Source organism: Vulpes lagopus, chromosome 3, assembly GCF_018345385.1.
Source record: "Vulpes lagopus strain Blue_001 chromosome 3, ASM1834538v1, whole genome shotgun sequence".
In the NCBI taxonomy this organism is placed as follows: domain Eukaryota; kingdom Metazoa; phylum Chordata; class Mammalia; order Carnivora; family Canidae; genus Vulpes; species Vulpes lagopus.
This window is the reverse complement of record NC_054826.1, coordinates 20,683,044-20,707,263: the sequence shown is the minus strand read 5'-3', so window position 1 is coordinate 20,707,263 and position 24,220 is coordinate 20,683,044. Positions and strand designations below refer to the sequence as shown.

Sequence of the window (24,220 nt, the reverse complement as noted above, 5' to 3'; positions counted from 1 at the left end):
TTTTGTTATTCAGTCTCTGATTTACTGTGTGTTTTAGTTGCGGGAGCAGCAAAACCGAGACCAGAGAGGTGGCCAGGGGCCCAGTCACGAATGGCCTTATGCCAAGGCGAGGAGTCTATATTCTCTCTAGAAAAGTTCAGACCCGTTTAAAAACTCCTGAAGGTAGGCATCTCCTAAAAGGGTAGCAAAATTGGGCTAGGATAAGAGAAACCAGGTATGGTTCTGTTGAAATCCTGCTGGTGTTTTTAGACCTGTCAGAGCAGTTACCCATTTTACTTACACTGTCCAGCCTTACTTTGAAAGGGCTTTAAGATGCTATACTAAGCCCACATTAAAAGGTATTAAAAAACAAAACCTCAGCGGAGTAGTATAAAAGATCAAATTGGCTTTATTGAACAATTCATGAAACTGCAAGCAACCCATCAAGCAGATGGAAAGGAGCTCCAGTGAGCTGCAGGACAAGAAAGGATTTTCAAGGTAATAAACAAATTAATTAATTAAAATAAAATAAATAAAAAATAAAATAAAAAATAAAATAAGTAAATAAAACAAATAAATAAAATAAAAAATAAAATTAAAAATAAAATTAAAAAATATAAAAAAATAATAAAATAAAATAAAAAATAAAATAAAAGAATAAAATAAAATAAAATTAAATTAAATTAAATTAAAATAAAATAAAATATGAGGGGCACCTAGGTAGCACAGTTGCTTAAGGGGCAGATTCTTGGTTTGGGCCAAGGTTGTGATCTCGGCGTCCTGATCTCAGGCTGAATGTGGAGTCAGCTTGGGTTTCTTTCTCCCTCTCCCTCTGCCGCTCATCCTCTAAAATAAGTATTTTTTAATATTTAAAAACAAAAGCAGAGGAGGGGCGCTGGCTGGCTGGGTCTGTGAAGCATGTGACTTTCTGATTTTGGGTTTGGAAGTTCCAGCCCCACCTTGGGTGTGGAGATTATTTTTTAAAAATTAAATCTTTAAAGGCAGAAAAAAATGGAAAAAAAAGAAAATTAGCAAAAAGTACACTGTTGTACACAAGGTCATCCTCCTAAGGGGAATGGGAGAGGTATTATCAGTAAATTTCCTAGTGCTAACCAGGAATTCCATGTTGACGGGTTAAAAAGGTTACTTTCTTGGAGCACGTGGGTAGCTCAATTAGCAAAGTGTGGTATGGTACTCTGAATTGCAGCTCAGATCTTGATCTCAGGGTTGTGGGATTCCATGCCCAGCATGGAACCTACTTAAAAAACAAAACAAAAACAACTGTTACTCTCCTGAGGAGGCTGAAACTGCAGTTGGGTTAGGTATGAAGTCCTGGTTTGCTGAAGTGGGGACCTTAAAATAATTCCTTTTGGGGCCTGTGGATTTCTTTTCCACAAAGGTGAATTATATTGAACTGGGTATGATCTCTATTGGTAAGAAGGACACAAATACTTATTTAGTACCATATGTCATTCATTTTCAAGTAGATTACCTTGATCTAATCCAAAGAATACTCAAAAGCCAGATTATCTCTGTTCCTTAAAGGATTATTTCAATCTGTTATAAAACTAAGTTTCTAAGATTATTCAATAAAAAGCAAGACAGCATCATCTGTTATACCATGCAAAAATAAAAATACATTCAAAATAATCCAGTGATTTAAAAATTCTATTCTTGAGTGGCATCTGGGTAACTCAGTCAGGTTGGGGGTCTACCTTCTGCTCAGGTCATGATCCTTGAGTCCTGAGATCAAGCCCCACATCAGGCTCCCTGCTCAGCAGGGAAGTCTGCTTCTCCCTAGTGCCTTCACCCCACTTGTGTGCTCTCTCTCAAATAAGTAATGTTAAAAAATAAAATACATTCCATTCTTGAGAACGGACATAATAGATAGATCACTACATAATTTGGTTTAAACTCCTTGTCAACCACTAGTTGCATACAATATCCAGGACCTGCAATTATCCATTCTTTTTGTGAAGGTATCAAATATGGAAATTCTAAATTTCACATTCAACGCATCCATCCACCATTGTTTTAATATCTCAATTGTCAAAATAGTCTGTCATATATAACCCAAATCAACTTTGAAAAATTAATCCTTTTTAGTCTTCAAAACAGAAGATCAGCAACTTCATAAAACAAAGTCTATAGGCTATTGGAACATATATGTAAGTTATATGTATATATACAAATATTTAAATTTATATTTAACATTATACTATTTTCACACATTGTCCCTTCATATATATTAAGCAGAGTGAGTGCTTAATACTTAATAATGAACACATTTACTGGCCTGAATTTACACTTCTAAAGGAACTATCTGGGGATCTCAATGTCAAGTAACAGAAATCCAATAAAGCCGGATAACTGAGGTTCTCTGAGATCCGAATTTAAAGTTTCATTATTTTTCTTGCATGCTGTTGCTATTGGGCAATAACTAATCCAATTAATTGCAAGCTTGTTTCTATGAGGCTGTCCAGAGGAGAACAAACTATGAATAGATTAACCATATGGTATTTCTTCTCCCTTTTCTAGGAGCAAGAAAGAACTAGCACAAGAAAAAAAAAATGTGTTTCAAGTATGAAGTACTGAAATGGTTCTCAGCTTTTACAAAGAAATGTGAACATTTATAAATGTATGGGTTATAATTTTTTTTATTATGAAAAATTTTAACATGTATAGGAGAGTTAATAATGTAATGGAATCCCATGTATCCACTAGCTGATTCAAGTTACCAAGTTATCAATCTTGCTTCATTACCATCTCCACCTAATTAATATATACATCTCCATTGTCACTCAATTATTCTGACTGATGAGTATTATATTTTCCAGCATGATGAACTGATACCCAGAATTAGACTTAAGGAAAATAATAACTCTTTTGAGCTCTTCAGATGTGCTAAGCATCCTAGGAAATTAACCCAATTGAATTAAGCAATTTAACATTAACTCATTTAATCTTCAATAACCTGTGAGTAGGTACTATTATTATTCCTTTGTTAAATAATAGGATATTAAGGTACAGAAAGGGTAAGTAATTTATGTGGAGTCACATACCTAGGTAATGACAAGGCTAGTCTTCAGCCCAGATATCTGGCTACAGAATCCATATTCCTAACCACTATACTACCCTATCTGAAAGTTATTAGGACTGTAAGAAATAATATTCAAATGTCAATAGTAAACAAAGTTTTCATTCCGACACAACACTCAGATATAAAAGAAAACAAATAACAGGATACAAATATGGGAATATGGTTTTATTAAAAAAAATTTTATATGCTCCAAAACATTTTACTTGGAAATCTTCACTAGAAGTAGGAAAACCAGAAACTTTAGAACACCAGCATGAATACATAACAAATACTTTAATTGTGGATACATTAAATGTATTTTAATATAATACTTCCAGTAACATGTTATATCATGTTAAAAATAATACAAGGAAATAACACTAGAGAACTACAGAATCCTGGATTCTGTTGAAGATAAGGTATCCTTATTAGAGCCAGAAATGAAACCCTGGAAAGTGCCAAGAGAAAAGTGACTATCAATCCAAAACTCGGATGTCATCCGGTTGTAGGTTTTTAAAAATGCCATTAAAATGAATCTGAGAATACCTTTAAACACAGTTCCCACATTAATGAACATCCTAGAATCCACAGTGGGAGTGTAAATGTAGAAGTAGGAATGTAATTTTATTGTGGGATTTTAGCCATAACTCTCATCTCACTCTACTGTAAGCAAAGGAATGAGAGAAAGTCTTGTCATGATTTGCACCTTAATCAGCATCAAACAATTCACAGTAGCCAGAAACCCTATAAATGCCACAAGGCAGATAGGCCTTTAAGTTTCAAAGCCTACTTAACATAAAAAAAAATTCACACTGGGAAAGAACCACACAAATTTAAGGATTATGAAAAATCCCTTAACAGAGTTTACATTTTCGTAACCATCAGAGAACTCAAAATGGAGAGAAACCCCCAGTGCAATAAACACAATGAGGCCCTTAGGTGATCACTCATTAGTAAAGCCCACACTGGAGAAAACATCTTAAATGTAATCAAAGTAAAAAGGTCTTAAGTAATGACTCATACCTTAATCTGTATCAGAACTTCCATAAGAGAGAAACCTTATGAATGTATTGAATGTGCAAGGCATTTAACCAAAGGGATAGAATTTGAAAACACTAATCCTAAAGTACATAGGTGCCTTCTCAACCACCATAAATAAAATAGCACTTCTTTCCAGTCACACAAGCCCTTTACCCTGCTTTATTCTTCATAGCACTAACCACTTAATACACTATAAATTTATTTCTTAAAATGGGTTAACTTCCCCCACTAGAATATAAACTCCAAAAGATGGTGTTTTACACAGCTATATCATCAATGCCTAAGATGAAACCTGGCATGTAGAGGCACATAATAATTGTTGATGAAGGAATTACAGTGCTTTCCTTACGTAGAGAGTATTTGTTATCTTAAAGATACTTCATTCTAAATGAAAAGAATTTACTTAGGCTTTAACACATGCGTAAAAAAAAATCTGTTGTTCCTTGTTTTGTAATACACCAGAGTAAAAAGCATTTTAACTGTTATGGTCTACAAATTATTCTCCAATCATGTGAGGGATGGAAAAGTTGTACAAAAAGCACCTGGTAGCACCCTCAGAACTACACCAACCAGTGAGGGACCCAAATGGTTCACAAGGGTCAAGAAGGCAAAACGAAGTTCCCATTTCTGAAGAGAAAGTTATGGTTTTCTCAAGTTCCAAATCTATGTAATACTTTACACCTCTAAGGAGTAATTCCTTATTTGCCTTGTCAACTACTGGTATAGAGGGTGTGGCAGTTTGGAATCCAAAAGCAGCAACCCTTTTGTGCAGAGTTCGGCACTTAAGAACCAGGTATCTTGTTAAGAAAAAAAATCACTAAGGGCCTACTCATCATTAAGCACAAAGAATAAAGATAAATTTTTTTAAGGAGTTTACCAACTCATTAAGAAAAGAACTATAAAGCAGTGTTACCTGCTTGCTAACATGTGAGGGAAGATTAAGGGAACAGAAACAAATGAACATCAAACTGTTGAGTGGAATGAGCTGAAAAAGCCTTATAGATAGTTTCACTGGAACTGAGTCCTAAAGGATAAATGGGTGTTCATTTGGCCACAATGAAGGGCAAAGCATTCCAGGCAGAAGTAATAAATGCAAAGAGTACTGAGGGGAAAAACACACAGCATGTTAGAAAAGAAACCAAAGTGCTTGCAATTGATCACCATGCTCCAAAAGGGGAAGGTTAGAAGGTTAAGGTGAGGGAGGGTGATCTGTGTTCTAAGACCATACTAAAAATGATTTAAATCTTTATACTTAGAAAGCACAAAGGTATTTTATAGTAAAATTTGTTAAAAAGCTATGTTAAATAAAAATCTTAGTTGTGTATGGAGAAGCAAGGAGACAGAGATAGGGAGAGATTTTCCTTGTACCAAGAGGCTCTATCAGAATGTTAATCAAATAGGGGCCTGGGTTTTAAGTGTTTGAGGAACACTAGACTAGAACATGATTACACAGGATGCATTGCAGAGATAAACATGGGAAGGTAGACAGTAACTAGGTCATGGCATTCTCTGTTGCCCTGCACTGTGAAAGATTAAAACAACCAAAACATAAACCAAAATGGATTTTAGATAAAAGATGAGGCTTAGTTGTTTAGACATACTGAATTTAAAATTAGTAAAATTATCTAAGTGAATATATTTAATAGGCAGTTATAGGAAGAAGGCTCAGAGAGCAGAAGCTGGGATTCAAGCTCCAAGTCTAGAAGTCAGTTGAACATTATAGGTGTCAGAAAAAGCCATGGCAAGGAATAACATCACCTAAGAGTAAGTAAAAAAAGAGACAGAGAAAGGAAAAGGTAGAGAGGATAAAGAGAAAAAGGACAGATATCTAGGGAAGAACAATACCTAAACCAGGCAGGAAAACAACAACAAAAAAAAGAAGCCCAAGGGAAATAAGGAAAGGTGGAGACTGGCTTTCACCAGGAAGCAGGCAACCTCTTTTCTTCTAAAAATGGAGGAAATGAGTAGGGCAAAGACAGGAAATACAAGTTGAACTCCTCATAGTTTTAATCTTCTGTAAGACAGGACCAAGAGCCATAAGCTAAGGGAGGGGACAGAGGACATGAGGAAAGTTAAGAGGTTTAGATTGGCCACCATGGGAAAAGGAGAGAAGTCACACCAGTAAAAAGCAAAAGGCTTATATTGAGGATTCTCCTAAAGTTAAAGCTGAGATACTTATAGGGATCGCACTTTGAAGGGCTGCATGTACTTCATACGGGATGCAACATTCCAAAAAAGATGGGTGACAGGAATAATTCAATGCTGAGACTTGCAGAATGATTAGACTGAAGGACAAAGGGACAATGGACCTGAAGGGATTGTGGTGTCCCCTATAAGGATGAGGCTGGATCAGGAAGGAGAAAATCTGAAAGAAGCTGATGGTTTAGGACAAAGAGGAACAGTCCAAAGAAGGGGGCTGTGAAGAAGCTGAAGAGATGCACAGAAATAAAGGAGGAAAAAGTAAAAAAAATAAGTACAAAGCTAGAAGGATGTGAATTGTCATCAGTTACTGAAATTTAAGATTTCAGAAAGAGCAACTCAGGGTGGTGATATTCATTCAAAGTGTAGCCATGGGAGTAAGTTCTGGAATGTGATGAAGTCACGGGAGCAGAAGTCAAGGATATCAGCAAGGTATTAGGATCATCCCAAGATGACATAGGAGTTGAGGTAGACAGAGATACTGAGAGTAAGAGAGCAAGTTAGGTTCTCTGGCCTTTATCATTCATCTCTACTATTAAAGACAAAAATATTAAAATGTAAATATATATGAAAAGGTACATTCTAAACACATGAGTTAATGATGGACTAACCCAACTTGGTTTCATCTTCATTACTCATTTGATAAACCATCCATTTTCTTTTAAACAAAATAAGAAAATTGCTTGAAAATTTTTATATAATGCCAATAGCATAAAAACTGTAAATGCCATTAGTAATGGTATAAAAAAATGAAACATTTGTATTGTGGCATCTTTCTATTTATCTTATTCTGGAAATGGAGTCTGAATACTAGTTGTAATTTTTTATTTTGCCAATTTTTATATCCACAGCATATATCTAAAGCAATGAGGTGACTTGATTTTAATCTTTGAAGCATAGCAAACTTCAAAATAGATTTTAAAATAATCTGAAAATCTATAAAATGGTCAATTTTATGTCACAATAAAAAAAAAAAAACCTAACTAGTAATAAAAAAATTTGTAAAGCTACACTGAATTCCTACTTAGTATTAGCTATAGAATATCTGCAGTTCAGGCTGAGTTAGAATAACATACATGTCATCTTAAAAATTAAAGAATCGTTCCTTCATAGATTTAAAAATATATACTGAAAGATGCTTATGGCATTTAAAAACAGGAAACCACGTTGGATATCTTTATGTAGTGTAACATTCTTAAACTCAGTGTCAATATATCTTCTTTTCTGGAACATTTCCATTTCATGGGGTTTTTTTTTGTTTTGTTTTGTTTTCCTGTTTGAAAAGGAATAGATGAACTTACTGGTTAGTGTGATGCTGAAAGAAGTTTAAAATTTGTTTTGCATTTGTTGTATTCCATTCTTGTTCTTTCAGGGGTCCTTCACACACAGATACATACTTTTTCAAAATTTTTTCTCCTACTTCTCGGAAATCCAAGGGTTCTTTTTGTGTCATATAGCTTGCTCCAGAAACACCAGAATCCACTTCGTGATTTTCTGGCTGTTGATCTGCACAATGCTTTAATCCCCAGTAACACATTTCTCCACTGTACATCATAGCCAGCAAATGAATGTCACTAAATATTCCTGGGAAAATCATTTAAGTTGAGAAATTAGAATTTAAATGTTTAAAAAGAAACCCTGGTTATTCAAATTCTAATAAATTTCTTTTATGTCATTAAGCATTTTTCTTCTCATTTAACAGCTACACTAGAAAAACCAAATTATCACTAATACATTTCTCATGTAACTGGCATTTCTCTATTATATGAGGTCCATCACCCCACCCCCTAAAAAAAAAAAAAAAAAACAGGGAGAAAGTAATTATTTAGGTCACTGTGTTCTTAACCTTTTTGGGATTCTCTTTAGGACCTCTTTGAGAAACTAGTATCATCAATGGAACTTTTCCCAGAATATACACCCAAAATTTTCCATATATTTCAGAACACTTAGAAATCCTGAATCTCATCCATGAACACAACTTTTATTTTGGGGTATATTCTAGGATCAGTGATATAGTTCCAGTCGAGTAATCTACACCTCCTGTATTTCTAGAAGAGTCTACAGAAATTTAACAGACATAAACATGACCCTAAGAGGCCATATAATTCTAAATTAACGAAGATGTTAAATTACATATCTGAGATGCTTTATGTTCTCAGATAAAAGGAATATAATGGAGGATTGTCAAGAGTTAAAAGCAGTATTATGAAATAAAGTAATTATATAATTAAATATTTATGGCACTGAGTATATTAATTTGGTAGACAAACAGACCCAGAATCAAAAGATCTGGGTATAAATTATTGACTGTGATTTTGGGCAACTTTGAGCCTAAATTTGCAAATCTGAAAAATGAGATTCTATACACTCTCCTATTTCATGGAGTTGTTGTAAGAAATACATAAATAAAAATATATGTAAGTTTTAGAAACCACAGAATGCTATTAAAATACATGATTACCTAACTTCTTAAAGCCGCCAGAATACAAAATAATGATTTATTCTTATGAATGATTAGAAAAATTTACCTCAAATCAATGAGTACCATAATCTTAGTTGCTCATCTAATATGGCTCATCAGAAATGACTATAATGGTACTAGAGATACAAAATTAGAAGAAAAATCCAACTTTCAAAACTAGCATACTGTCTATGTCTTGAATCTACTGCAAGGACTGTATAATCTCAGAATCTGTTCCTACAGCTTAGCCCTTTACTTCATCTCAAATTCAGGTTCTAAGTAGTACCAAGAGAAAGAACAGGTTTAGCAGGAGAGAGGACTCATTAAACCAACAATAAAGAAACAGTCATTTAAGAGCAGAATCTGAGGCTTGCATTCATGAAAATGATAGGCCACACTAATTATGCTTTCTGTGAATGCATAATTCAGTGTTATGTACTATATAAGTATAAACATTATTGTTATAAAAATAATCTATAAACATTAGTAAGTATAATTATTTCTTTTCACTATTCCTTTAGTTAAAAGATCATAAGCCTCAGAAGCAGGTTACATTAGATGTTATTCAGAATTACATTTTGTATTAGATACGGCATTTTGTTGAATGCATATCCTTTTTATTTTTGGGATCCTATACGCTGTCTAGTTATTCCTCAAAAGAATGGTTGAAGGTAATAAAAAAGATAGAAACTAAAATGGAGGGAAGGATGAACTTTTAAGCAGGCTAGAGCTTTGGGAAGAAGAGTACAAGTATTTTCCACAAAGTGAGGCCACTTGGGAAGGGTGAGAGGAGTGCTTGCCTTGGGGATATCTGGGATCCAATCTCTGCCCAAGTCTAAGTTAACCTCACTCTTTATATTTTTTTTTTTTTTTTTTTTTTTTTTTTTTTTTTAGGAACCTCACTCTTTATATTAACCAGGAGTGACTGCTGAACAGGGGCACAGATATCCTATGGAAAAATGTTACTAGAGAGTGAATGGCTATATGCTAAAGAGTTGTTCACAAACTTGAGCCTACATTAGGATTACCTGGACAGGCTAACATGTTGATTGCTGAACCCCCATCTCTAGAGATTCAGATTTGGATATGGGATTGAGCCTATGAATCTGCATTTTTAACAAAGTCCTAGCACTTAGAGTAATGCTGCTGATCCAGAGACTATGCTAAAGTAATGTAGGTAAGTATCAACAGAAAAGATGAACAATGTAAATTAGGCACTCTCTTTCAACTTCCCCAAGGATTTCACTACTTTCTAGCTATAGTCTTTTTGCTGCTATGAACTTTCCTTGATATTTTTTCTCTTAATGCTCTGCATGGTTTCCAATAAAATATTCACTTTACACTATGCAAGTCAGTGCACTTGGTGAAACACATGTGATTATTGGGAGGGGGGGGGGTGCAGGGAAGGAGGAGGAGGATAACCCATGAAGTGAGAATGAGGGCAGAAAGAGGATTTCCATGGGGGGGAAGAGGGGAGGGGGAAGGTAGCCAGATTGATTTCCCCTAGGAACAGTGGTATCTAAAATCTGGCTGCATTGTACTATGGGAGCTTATTAAAAATGGATTCCTAGGGATGCCTGGGTGGCTTAGCGGTTGAGGTCTGCCTTTGGCTCAGGGTGTGATCTTCAGGTCTGGGGATAGAATCCCTGCAAGGAGCCAGCTTCTCCCTCTGCCTATGTCTCTGCCTCTCTCTCTGTATCTCTCATGAATAAATGAATAAAATCTTAAAAATAAATAAAATAAAATAAAAAATAAATAAAAACGGATTCCCCGACTCCATATATTGAACTGACCCTGCATGTGTTACACAGAAATCTGTTCATTTTTAACAAGCTACCTAGGCAATTAGTAAGATGCTAGTTCTGAGGTATTCCTTTCAGGGATCTAAAATCCAGTTCTGGGTTACACTATGAGCCAGAATGCTGCTGAGAAGGCAGCAGGGGAGGTCCTTAATGGTATAAAAAAAAGTCATAAGCTAAGGGTGTGCAAAGCTCTATCGTACTTTGATTTAATCCATTTTACTCCAGGGTTATTCTGACAAAGCTATTTTAATAAGGGTCCACAGAAGAAAGACACTCAGAAATGACATAAAGAGGCCTACTGAATATATTATTTGGTAATTCTTTAAAGCTGAAAATTTAATGGCATGCAAGTAATGTTCAGAAGACAAAATGATTATCTGACCTTGGAAAAAGAAATAAAAATCACACTAACTATACACTGCTTTGAGTTTTACCTGAAGTTGGGTAAATTATCATTAAGATCTGGCCACAAAAATACTTTGGTAATTCATATTGAACTTTAAAAATTAATATTAAGGATTATTCAGAATTATGCTTCCTCCTCCCTGATGGAGTCTCAGGAGTAATTTGGCCTCTGAAAGATAGGTTTTCCGGCTTCTCATCTTGAAAGAAATGGAGTAGGGAGGAGCAAACTGCTTTAGATGAGAGCAAGAAGCCAACACCAGAAGAGGGACCTGGCCCTGGCAAAACTGCTAGGCAGCAGATACTGTTTTCTTTTTTCTGGAAAGGAGGCCTATCCCTTTTGATTCTCCTCTTGAAGAAGTGGAAGCTAGGGACAGTGCAATCAAATTATGATTTAAGAGAGGACACAAGTACAAAAAAAAAACATCCTGAAGAGAAAATTCCAGGCCATAAAAATATCTTACTCTAAACTGGAAATGGGAGAATAAGGGAAATTGGTGACTCTTGCTACTTTCTTTGGTTCTAAATAGGTTTTGGTGCCCATCCCTGCTTTTCCTTTTATACCAACCCATGTGGATGGGTGAGAAGATTTTAGAAAGGCAATTGTCAGTGCAACTAATCACTTTACTAGTTGTCTGAAAGAAATACTTCCTACAAATAAATCATCATACCCCATGTTTGTCAAAACATCATAATCACTGGAGTAGCATTTGGTATGCACAATTTTTAGGATAAGCTACTTGCCTGAACTAACTGAAAGTAATACCTTTCAGGAGCCAGTCATATGTTAATGACACTTAAATCATGCTGTTTTTTTCTAGGCAATGTTTTCAAATAAAATGGAAAAGCCTACAGAAACTAATAAAGAAAAATAATATATACTTAAAAAGATGGTAAAAATAAGTGGTTCTTCCCTCCCATACCTCAGTCTGAAACTCAGTGATGCTCTATATCCAGTTCCTAACATTTTTAACTGCATAGATATTTATGACAGGAACTAACAGTTGCCACCCAATACTCATTCTTCCCTCCTGTCTCAGTTAAGAGACAATTTTATTTGGGATGGCAATGTATTAGGTAAAGGGCTATCCTGTACATCCCAGGTTCCCTTGTACATGTATGAAGCCATGTGATTAAATTCTTGCCAGTGAAATGTAGGTGGAAGTTGAAGTGTCAGAAACTAAGATGGTTGCTCCAAAGGAGAAGATTTAGCTGAAAGAAACATCCTTTTGCCATCCCTATAGAGTGAAACATAGGTGAGATGAAAGAAGCTCCAGGAGCATCCTGAGACACTGAGGATGCATAGACACTGAGGATGCATTATCTCAACAGGGATTCATGTTGCACAGCTCTGGGAAGAACTGTTTACATGGTAGTCTATATAAAGTGCCTCCCTGAGGCTATAAGGCTACCATTCTGAAGATGATGGAGAAAAAAGGTAGAACATGATAATGCCTTGTGCCACCATAACCAGCTCTGAACTGTTTTTATGTGAAAAAGCAGTAAATTTCTACTTGTTTAAAAGTTACTTCCAATCTCTGTTTCAAGTAGCTGAATCTAGTGCTTGAATGGGGGCTATATGGGGATACAAAATAAAAGCAACATGATACATAATTCTCCCAGAATTTCTAAAGAGAAATTAGCAGTATTTTTCTGTATTACATTAAAAGATATTTAGATTTTTTTAAAGCCCTTTTATTATTCTTTGGTAGATAATGTAACTCCAAATTCATTTAAATCAGAGATAAGTCTAATAAACTTAAAACTTTTTAAAAACCTTTAAAACAGAAAACTTCAAAAAGAAATCACATTACCTTCACTCAGTAATTTAGCTGTGTCTAAGTCTTGGAAAGAAACTCCTTCATTTAACTGGATAGGACACCGATAATTTAGCATCTGTAGCAAGTAACTGATTCCATCAATAAGGTACTAAATAAAAGTCAAAACCAAAAATTGCAAGTATTAAATGCAGAGCTGTAGAAACTTTGAGTGTTAATTTTTTCCTCATTCCTTACTTAAGAGAAAATTGGCTAATATGTAGACATACCTTATGGTTATTATACTACCATGGTAGAAGGACCCACTACCCCCAAAACTTTTATAAATGTAACCTTCCCAAATACTCCAATTAGCAAAATAGTATGGGGAAAAAAAAAATCAACCAAGAACACATGATTCAGTAATATACCTGTCAAAAACATTATCAGAGGAAGAAAAGGATAAAGATAATAAAGATGCATTCAGTAAGTATTTATTAAAATATATATACGCACTTATTATAATTTAGAAGTATTATGATCAAACTTTGTGTGACCTCTCACTTCCAGGCGTACATAAAGCATGCATATAATCAACTCAAGTTAGACTTCTTAGTGATACTTAACACTAAGATTTACCGATTTGGTCACAAGAGTCAAGATGAATCCAAGGGGTACACTGTTCTAGCAGCAGGGTCATGGGATTCTTTATAAGTGATCTGCTGACAGAGAGAGGCTCACCAGGTCTGTTTTCTTTAGACCTAATAAAATTAATAGACTGTCTAGCTTGTATCTTAAAAAGTAAAAATCTGGGATCCCTGGGTGGCTCAGTGGTTTAGCGCCTGCCTTTGGCCCAGGGCGCGATCCTGGAGTCCCGGGATCGAGTCCCACCTCGGGCTCCCGGCATGGAGCCTGCTTCTCCCTCCTTCTGTGTCTCTGCCTCTCTCTCTCTATCATGAATAAATAAATAATCTTAAAAAAAAAAAAAAAAGTAAAAATCCAAAACTTAAAAAAAAAAAAACACACACACAGAACTTCCCAGTTTCGGATCCCTGGGTGGTGCAGCGGTTTAGTGCCTGCCTTTGGCCCAGGGCGCGATCCTAGAGACCCGGGATCGAATCCCACATCGGGCTCCCGGTGCATGGAGCCTGCTTCTCCCTCTGCCTATGTCTCTGCCTCTCTCTCTCTGTGTGACTATCATAAATAAATAAAAATTAAAAAAAAAAAAGAACTTCCCAGTTTACATAGGTTTTCACATGTTATCTTATTTAAATCTTCTCAATAATTCCAATTTGTTTAAGAATACATAGCTAGTAAGTAAAAGATCTGGAATATAAACCCAGCATTCTTACTACATCAAAGACAGCTTTTTGAGACCTATAAATGTCAGTGATCAAAAACGTATAAGGAATGCGCTTTTACCTTTTTAAGCAAACTGGACTTTCTTGTGAGCCACTCTCTCCTTTTGGTCAGAGAATGACAATACATATAGAGTAGGGCTCCCCGTCTCCAAGAGAGACATTCTAGGAGTTCATCCCCAAGCAAATCGCATGGCTGAAATACAACAAAAACATAGCTAAAACAAACAAACAAACAAAAAAAACAAACAAAAAACCTCACATCTATAAAAATCAAAACTTCAAAATATTGAGCAATTCAAAATACTTTCATTTCATAAAATCTCCTCTTTACTTAGGTACTTACACATGAATGCCTTACTTGGAATCAGAAGTATAGAAATCTATTGCTACATGAAATTTAAAGTACTCCAATTTGCAGTATTTTAGAAAATAATATTTCAGTATTTTAGTAGTTAATTCTAATATATCTAAAATAGAAGTTTTCTAAAATCTGATTAAAAAGATAATTTTTCATTCAGTGAGTGTATGGGAAAACTGGACAGTTACAGCAAAAGAATGAAAATGGACTACTTTCTTACACCATAAACAAAAATAAACTCAAAATGGATCAAAGATCTAAATGTAAGTCCTGAAACCATAAAATTCCTAAAAGAAAACATCGGTAGTAATTTCTTTAATATTGGCCTTAGTAACATTTTTCTAGGTATGTCTCCAGAGGCAAGGGAAACAAAGCAAAAATAAACTACTGAGACTACACCAAAATAAAAAGCTTCTGCACAGCAAAAGAAGCCATCAGCAAAATGAAAATGCAAGCTACTGAATGGGAGAAGATATATGCAAATGTTGTATCTGAGAAAGGGTTAATATCCAAAACACATAAAAAATGTATATGACTTAACACCAAAAACCTCCAAATAACCTGATCAAAAAGTGAAGAGGACCTGAATAGACATTTTCAAATGAAGGTGGCTAAATAGAGATGGCTAAGACACATGAAGAGATGCTCACAATCACTAATCGTCAGGGAAATGCAAATCAAAACAGTAAGATATCACCTTGCACCTGTCAGAATGGCTAGAATCAAAAAGAAGAAATAACAAGTGTTGGTAAGGATATGGAGAAAAAGGAACTATCATACACTGTGAATGGGAATGTAAACTGGTACAGCCACTGTAGAAAAGAGTATGAAGGTTTCTCAAAAAATTAAAAATAGAATTATCATATGATCCACTAGTGGGTATTTACTCAAAACAAAGACTAATTTGAAAAAATACATGCACCCCTATCTTTATTGCAGCACTACTTATAATAGCCAACATATGGAAGCAACCAAATGTCCATCAATAGATAAATGTGGTAAAGATGTGGTATATATATACAAAGGATTATTATTCAGCCATAAAAAAGAATGAGATCTTGCCATTTGTGACTACACAGATAGACCCAGACAATTTCATACTAAGTGAAATAAGTCAGAGAAAAACAAATACCATGTGATTTCACTTATATATGAAATCTAAAAAGTAAATGAATAAAAAACAAACACAAAGCAGAATCAGACTCATGAATACAGAGAAAAAACTCATGGTTGCCAGAAGGATGGGTGAAATGGTGAAGGTGAGTATAGGCTTTCAGTTATGGAATGAGTAAATCACAGGAGAAAAAAGGTACGATGGTATCGTAATAGCCTTGTAAGATGTAGCTACACTTATGAGCATAGCATGGCATATGCCAACAATACTTCAATAAAAAATAAATTTTAAAAAAGGATAACTTTTCAGAAATATGTTACTTGAAACAAGATCACACTTATTTGTACTACTGCTAGAATAAAATAATGAAAAAATATATACAAAAACAGTTTTAATAAATCAAACTTTTAGGGGAGCCTGGGTGGTTCAGTCCATTAAGCATCTGCCTTCAGCTCAGGACATGGTCCCGAGGTCCTGGGGTCGAGGCCTGAGTTGGGCTCTCTGTTCGGCAGGGAGCCTGCTTCTCCCTCTCCTTCTGCGCAACCCCCCCCCCCCCCACTCCTGCTTGTGCTTCCTCAAGCTCCCTTTCTCTCTCTCTCTCTCAAATAAATAAAATCTTAAAAAAAAGACTGCTTCCTTAGTCAAACTTCTTAAAATGAGGCCTTTGTAATTTCACTCTATCACTATAAAAAAATAGATGATGATCAAATTTTTACTGTGTTGTATCATTTAAAACTTGGGATTATGTGTTCCTACAGTCAGCATCCCCTGATAAACACATAAAGGACAAAAAAAAATCTAAGAGAGCCAAAAGGCAGTTAAAGAGTTATTTGCATAAAAGAGTACCTAGGGCTAGACACAAAAATCTTGCAATCATCTAAACAGAGAGGAAAGTAAAAAGCATGTGAACAAGTTATGAAGACACAACAGAGACGATCAAAGGATTAAGAAGATCATTGGTGAAGGCCTATCTTTCCAGGATGGGAGAGGAGGAGATGACTGGGGAAGAGCAAGAGCAAGGCTCTGAGACAAGAAGAGGAGCATGCAGGACCTCAGAGGGATGGGGCAATCAATGAGAAAGAAGACAGCAAATATCCAGGGGGATGAAGACTGTAAAAAGAACAAGAGATGTGGTTAATTAGATTCCTAGGGACCTTTAAGAAAACAGCACCAGCAAAAGTAAAGGGAACAGAAACAGCAAATATCTGTGTTTAGAAAATGATCGGCCACCATTAATTCCAAAACAATTCCATCATGCAAATATTCTGAAACATATGTGTGATACTTTAGTTAAGATGTTGGTCTGAAGCGTTAAAACTCTCATATATTCCTCCTTCAATCTTAATTTAAAACAGAGATAAAGATACATTCCAGAAGAAAAAATTAGACTCCAAAGAGCAATACAGCAAGAATTAGCACCATTCCACTATAATTCACAGTCATGCAAAACTTACTTTTGGATGCATATTATTTTCTTTAACTAAAATTTCTGGTTCTGAAAGAAAATTGATCAGCTCTTTTACTTTCTGTGAAGAGTCTTCAGGAAAATCTTCATCTACTAGTTTGTTCTCCTCAAAATATGTCATGTCCAAAATAGCCTGAAGCAAAAAAAAAAAAAAAAAAAGTATCCATAAATGATTTAAACATGAATAATTCTTACAGTTTAACCTTACATATACAGATGCTTTGTAAGACAGTTAAATCTTCTGGCACAATATTTAAATTTGAAAAGTAGGAAAAATGTCTACAGTAAATATAACCTGAGATGGACTTTATAAGAAACTTCATAGTTATTTTACTAAAATGCTGAATTAATGATCTTGCTTCTCTCAAAACAAGTAAATAAAATGGAAACTTAAACTAATCATGTACAATATAATTAGGAAAATTAACTTATGTTCTTTTCAAGTTACACATACCTACTTCTTGAACATTGTCTAAATGCTTGCTATATCAATTTAAGGTCAACACCTCTAGTTTTATATATTGAATCCTCAAAGGATTTGTTCCCTCAAATGCAGAACCAGCATTTGGGGGATATGTATCCTGCCGCCCAATAAAGGCAACATATCACCAACATTATGCAATTTAAACACTAAATCCCCAACATTCCTAAATACAAGATCTTCTGTTCAAGTGCCTTAAAACTTCCCAATTCTATCTCTTTTTTTAGTTTACTGAACTAAGACTAGGAAACTGAATTATACCACTAATCACCTAACTAACCAAGGATAAGTTAATTTTCTTTTATTGGTAAAATGAAGAAACTGCTTTTCAAAGTTCTTTGCTTTGAGGATAAAATGAATTTGTAAAGCACATAGAACATTATATGTAAATATGTAAAGCACATAGAACATTAACTAGCATACAGAGCTACTTAAGCGCTAACTGTTCTTACTCAGAAGGCCTAAGCCAGGAAGGGCAAGATCATTATCCAATGGAGAATTACCTGTTGATTCAAAAACATAATTAGGGTCCAAGGAGGCCTGGGGAATTTAAATCTGTATCTACAGGTCCTTCCTCTTATCTTTAGAAATAAATTAAAATGTTTAGGGGCACCTGGCTGGCTTAGTCAGTAGAGCATGGGATTCTTGATCTCAGGGTCCTGAGTTTAAGCCCCATGTTGGGCATGGGGCCTAGTTAAAATAAAAATACATAACAAACAAATAAATAAAATGTTTAGAACTCTCCCATATGAAAGAAATGCAATAAGCAGGGAGTCCTCCAAAGGAAAAGAAGGTCAGGCAAAGCTCTGCCAAATAACAGCAGGCCTTTTAGGGTTTGTGAGTAGTTGTTACAGGCTCATTCAACCATGATACCTGAAGGCAGAAACCAGCTTTATGTACCTCTTAAAAGAAAGCAGAGTGCCAGGAATCTAAGTGGTATTCATGTGTACTCTGGAAGCTTATCTCAGTTTAGTTTCTATAACCACTTCATTTTTATGATCCTTTCCCCATTCAAGTAAGAGCATATGAAGCACTGTGTCAACTATAAAGCTCTACAGGAATGTTAGTTATGTAATGAAATTACGTTACCTTTTTTAAAAAAAAAAGATTTTATTTATTTATTCATGAGATACACAGAGAGAGAGGCAGAGACATAGGCAGAGGGAGAAGCAAGCTTCCTGTGTGAAGCCTGATGCAGGACTGGATTCTAAGACACAAGGATCAGTACCTGAGCCAAAGGCAGATGCTCAACCACTGAGCCACCCAGGTGCCCCTATGCTTCTTAATGTCAATTTGCCTCAGCAATGTTTGAGAAAACCAAGAAAATAGGTCTTGTCCGCACAGAGACCTGGATTTCAAAGGAAAGTAAAAAATGGGAGAGGGGTCTCAGAAGAATCTTATAAACCTACATGACAATAGCAGGGGTGTCCTGTTGAGAATCTCAAGAAAAGATTAATTTCAGGTGAAAAAAATAATCAGGGACCTCACAGAGACCTTCATTCCCTCTTAATAACCTTTAAGAAGTTGGAAATTGCATGTATTAGTGTTTTATTTATACATAAAGGAAAGCAATTCTGTTATCAACAAGATTTTTTTCCTTAACACGTAAGATAATAAATCTTCCTTTTTTGCATACTGCCTCAAAGTTTCAAGTCCATATGGTTTATACATACAGGGGGCTTTTTTGACAAAAATTAAACACTTTATTTTTATTTTAAAGTTTTTATTTTTAAGTAATCTCCACACTCAACATGGTGCTTTAACTTACAACCCCAAGATGAAGAACTGCATGTTGACTGAGCCAGCCAGGTGCCCCCAAAATCAAACACTTTAAATAGAGAATAAACTGGTTTCACTACACCTAAACCTTGGAGTCAGACATCGTATATAAGCAGTCTACCCCTATGACATGTCAGAAACCACATCTGTTTCTGTACCTGTGTGTAAAGTTCTAGAAGATTTGATGGATTTGAACATTCTTTGTCTTCTCCACACAGAAGTTTCAATTTTTCTAGAGCTGCAGAGGCTCGAATTAAAAAGTGATCTGTAAGAGATAAAAACATGAAGATTATATCATGTAGTTTCAAAGCATTAAACAAAAAGAGGTGTATCTGCAATGATGCTATGTTACAACATTGAAGAAGCAGCATGGTATTAATATCTTGTGTAAAACATGAAGTATATCATAATGCCTAACCCTCCTTAACAAATTTATCATATTTATTTTGAAAAACTACACTGAACTTCCTAGGTTAACTTGTCATTTCTTAAATCCAATTTGTATTTCCATTTTCACAACGCTGCTTTTATGAGGTTCACATACTCAAAATGTTTAAGTAATAAATTTAAAATTTTTATTGGAATATGCAATATATATTACTGAATATATAATATATGCAATATACATAAATCTACAGAAAAGCCTTCCACTGAAAACTTAAAATTTCGTAAATGTATAACTTTATCCTGTGTTTATATATTTATGTATATAAATAGCTGTTACAATGAATTAAAATTACAGAATCCATCTGGATATTTTAAAATTCCTTTAAAAACCTAGAAATGTAACAAATTACCTACTTCCTTCAAAGGAAGAACTAAGTAACCTAGTATGTCCTCTAAAAACAATTTACCCTCCCTCTCCTCTACATTGTCTAATTTCTCCCCTTTCTCTAATGTCATATTCTCTTTGCTTCTACAGGTTCACTTTTTCTTATGCATTTTTCCTCCCTAACCTACAAAGTGTCCATACCAAGGTGCTATCGATCTACCCTTTTGCACCACCTCATGTCAAATTTAGATATGCCCACCATCAAGACATCAAAATCCTTGAGTTTGCCTCTCTGTGCTTCCCTTCTGAATTATATACCCTTTCTGACTCTAGCCAATGGACAGAAAACGTAATACTTGGTGCAAGCCTATCTGATCCAGCTTTAGCATTTACACAAATAGATAAGCTGTTCACTGTTTCAGTAAAGACACCTTCTTAAGTTATGTCTGCTGGTAATCATACGATGACTTCAAGTTTTCCCAGGTGAAGCCTAATCTGTATCTAAACCAGATTCTGCTTGCTTTTAAAGTCCTGAATTCACCTGAATTGAACGCTACTTCTTTTTTTTTTTTTAAAGATTTTGTGACGAAGCACAGAGGGAGAGTGAGAAGGAGAAGGGTATTCCCCGCTGACTGCAGAACTTGATGTGGGGCTTGATCCCAGGACCCTGATATTATGACCTGAGCCAAAGGCAGAGGCTTACCTTACTGAGTCACCCAGGTGCCCCAAAAGTTACTTCTTTAGCACTGTGCTCTCATTTTCTCACCAGAAGTAGTATCTACACAACCCAGAAAAAAAGATTCTACTGTGAAGTGAAATTGTATGGAACATGGCACTCCTAATGTGCTTCTTTAGAAACTGAGCGGAAAAAAAAAAAAAGAAACTGAGCCGATATTTTCTTCTTAAATTGCAAGACTATTTTAAATGTAAAGACTTGCACTGAATTCACCAAACCACTGCTAAAGGAGTAGCTCATATAAACTCCTCTAAGTACAGGAGAAGGGGGATAATGGCTCACATTTTAGCAAACTTTTATAAAATGCAGTACTTTTACTGGGACCATTCCATCAAAGAAATGATTGGCAAGGCAAAGACAGTGATTTTTACGTAATCCCTGAAAAAAAACCTTCTCGTGGAATACTTTCATATAGTAAACATACTGTGTTTGTACAATGAGAAATAAAGAACTAAAATTGATAAGTAATGAAAAGTGCGTTCTTAGATGGAATGTCTGGCTGCATATTATCTAATTTGAGGTAGAAAATATAACCTAATATAAATATATAGTTGATACATTAAAGGGCAAATTTTGAGTGAACATTATTTTTGTTGTGTGGAAAAGAACGCCAAATTCAATTCAAACACGCAACCATGTTTTAATTAAACTTCATAAAATAAGAAAATCTTGCTACTAATACTGATTATAGCTCATACCATGGATCACTATCATTTTAATTTTAAATTCTCGCAACTTTAAAATCTCCCAACAAGGAGCACCTGGCTGGCTCAGAGTAGAGCAAGTGACCCTTGATCTTGCAGTTGTAGACTGGAGCCCCTTGTTGTGTGTAGAGATTATTTAAAATCTTTAAAAATAATAAAGTCAACAAGAATATATAGCACTTTACTTTTACTCTCACCCCTCATTCAGACTAGGATTAAAGAACTCTTCCATGGGAAAATGAGAATGGATTTTGGGTCCAGTGATAAGTGAATAAAAAATTACTCTTCGATCTCTTTAGAGTGGTTTAAATGGAGTTAGGGTGGGGTGGAGATCACTGTATAGTTGAGTTATAAATAACTTGGACATACTTCCAGGTAATAACCACTACAGTCCATAAACACTGTATGTGAATCCTGGGATTCACTTACCACACACCCAACAAGAAGTCAGCTTCAGGGTGATCTATGGGTTTTGAAGAACATACTCCTAAGAAAACCTAATCCAGCAAATAATCTTCACTGGAACTTTTCACTGTGCCCTATCACTGTGCCATTTCACTGTGGCCCTATCCTATTCAATAAATTCACCAACCATCAATCATCGGGCAAAATGTTCCACTACTACTTTCCTGTAGTCCACGAGAATTTAAAAACCTATCTGTAGTAGACGCTCAAAGCTCAAAAAGAAAATAATGTAGGGGGATCCCTGAGTGGCTCGGCGGTTCGGCGCCTGCCTTCGGCCGGGGGTGTGATCCTAGAGTCCCAGGATCGAGTCCCACATGGGGCTTCCTACATGGAGCCTATCTGCCCCTCTCTCTCTGTGTCTCCCATGAATAAATGGCTAACATCTGAAAGAAAAGAAAAGAAAAGAAAAGAAAAGAAAAGAAAAGAAAAGAAAAGAAAAGAAAAGAAAAGAAAAGAGAACCTATAAGAGTCTGAGATACAATAAAAGAGAGTTGGACGGGAGTCGAGATAAATGGGGATCCCTGTGTGGCTCAGCGGTTTAGCGCCTGCCTTCGGCCCAGGGCATGATCCTGGGGTCCCTGGATCGAGTCCCACGTCGGGCTCCCTGCATGGAGACTGCTTCTCCCTCGGCCTGTGTCTTTGTCTCTCATGAATAAATAAATAAATCTTAAAAAAAAAAAAAAAAGTCGAGATAAAGATATAATAAAAAATAAAAGTCAAGGTAATGCTCCAAGCCAGCCTGTGCTAAGGAAGCCACTTAAGACATTTCCAAACTAGTGTTCTGATACTAACAGAGCTCTTGTGAGAATTGAAGTAATGCATATGAAAGGATCCCCCAAACTATACCAACGTAAAGCTTTTTTGTAGAATACTATTTACAGTTGGGTGTAGAATCCAAAACGGAAGACGGAAATTCATAACGCAACAGTGAAAAACTGCTCCCGTTAGCCGTGCCTCGCTATCTTTGCTGCACCCAAACCTCCAAGGACCTGCGTACTATCAGCTTTAACCACTCCTTTAAACTTGTGTACTTTCATCCAGATTCTAACCCTTTCCCAATCGCTATCAAGAGCAAGACGTGCAGCCCTCATCTGAGATTTAGAAGAGGTTTTCACGGGTCATGCAAAATGCGGTTTCGACGCAAACGCCGTGGCAGAGGGCACCGAGGAGTTCCTGGAGGCGGACAACCGGGCCCTGCAGGGAGGCTCACGAGCGCCAGCCCCCGGGCAGCTCCGGTCCGGGAGCTCTGCGGACCGCAGGCCGCAGCCTCCAGCCCAGTCCGCCGGCCGGCGCCAGCCCCGAACTACCGCCAGCCCGCCCGCCCCGCGCTCCTCCGCTCCCTCACCATCTTCGCCGGCGGCTTCGCTGAGCTGCTGTATGTGGGCCTGAGCCAGGTCCCCGAGCTCCTCCACCCGCCTCGCCACACTGGGACTTGCGGCCGCCATGGCCACAACGGGCGGGCACGCCCCAGCCACGTGACTGCGCCTGCCCGCGGTCACCTGACCCCCGGCGCCGGCGGGGCGCGGGGGCGGAGCTCGCGCGCTGGGTGGGCGGGACCCCAGCTCCCGCAGGAGGCCTGTCCGGGCCGGCAGAGGCGGCTACAGATTATTTTCTTCCTCTCGGACTTCCCCCTCCCTCCCCTCATCCGGAGCCACTGGCGTGCGTTAGGGGCGGCCATGACGTCAGGGCACGCCTGTCTCCCACCCCCTCCTCTAAGCCAATCGGGAGCTGCCCACGCCCTCAATTCACCCAATGGGAAGCCAGCTTTCTCCGCGGGGGCGCGCGCGGAGCCGCAGGACGCGACTTGGCTGTTGGTGGTTGGCGTTAGGGCCCTGGCCCGCGCTGCAGAGGTCCGTAGGGCGGGCCGGAGGGCCTGGAAATAGGACTGTCCCGTTTTGGCCTTGTAGCGAGGGCGCTGCCTAAAATAAGATGATTATAACATCCTAGCCAGAAATGGAAAGTCTGACAGCCCCCTTGCAGCACCTCTAAGTCTTGGAGAGGTTATTGCGTGTCTCGGGGGGGTAGGAGGAGAGGGAGCCCCAAACACTAGTGGGCGTTCCTACTCTACGAGAAGGAGAGTCGCTTTTCTGAATCTTATTTTTAGCACCTGGGTTTTTATTTCTGAGCTGCAATGACTAACTCACATAAATGTACTTGAACCGTCTCGGGTCCAGCAGTACCAAAATTTTGCATTTACAAAAAGCCCTATTGCCACACATTTCAACCCCTCAATGTGCTCATTATGTGTGAAACTCAAGAGTTGCA

The 24,220-nt window shown here is 36.8% G+C and overlaps 1 protein-coding gene across 1 annotated transcript; it reads right to left on the bottom strand.

The window, feature by feature from the left end:
* Positions 1 to 3,229: 3,229 nt before the first annotated feature.
* On the bottom strand, positions 3,230 to 23,623 carry C3H5orf51 (chromosome 3 C5orf51 homolog). Its single transcript, XM_041749814.1, has 6 exons — positions 23,301 to 23,623; positions 19,437 to 19,543; positions 17,008 to 17,151; positions 14,143 to 14,274; positions 12,778 to 12,892; positions 3,230 to 7,882 (listed from the first exon to the last, which is right to left on the bottom strand). Exons 1-6 carry the CDS (start codon positions 23,398 to 23,400, stop codon positions 7,596 to 7,598), a joined length of 885 nt encoding a protein of 294 aa, XP_041605748.1. The 5' UTR covers positions 23,401 to 23,623; the 3' UTR covers positions 3,230 to 7,595.
* Positions 23,624 to 24,220: the final 597 nt, after the last annotated feature.

What these genes read in the sequence shown, in the direction of transcription:
- C3H5orf51 (XM_041749814.1), bottom strand. Translation starts at nt 23,400, where the DNA reads ATGGCGGCCGCAAGTCCCAGTGTGGCGAGGCGGGTGGAGGAGCTCGGG. An exon ending in CGAAGCCGCCGGCGAAGATG is followed by an intron (nt 19,544 to 23,300) that starts GTGAGGGAGCGG and finishes TATCTCTTACAG; the next exon opens with ATCACTTTTTAATTCGAGCC. An exon ending in TTCTAGAACTTTACACACAG is followed by an intron (nt 17,152 to 19,436) that starts GTACAGAAACAG and finishes TTTTTGCTTCAG; the next exon opens with GCTATTTTGGACATGACATA.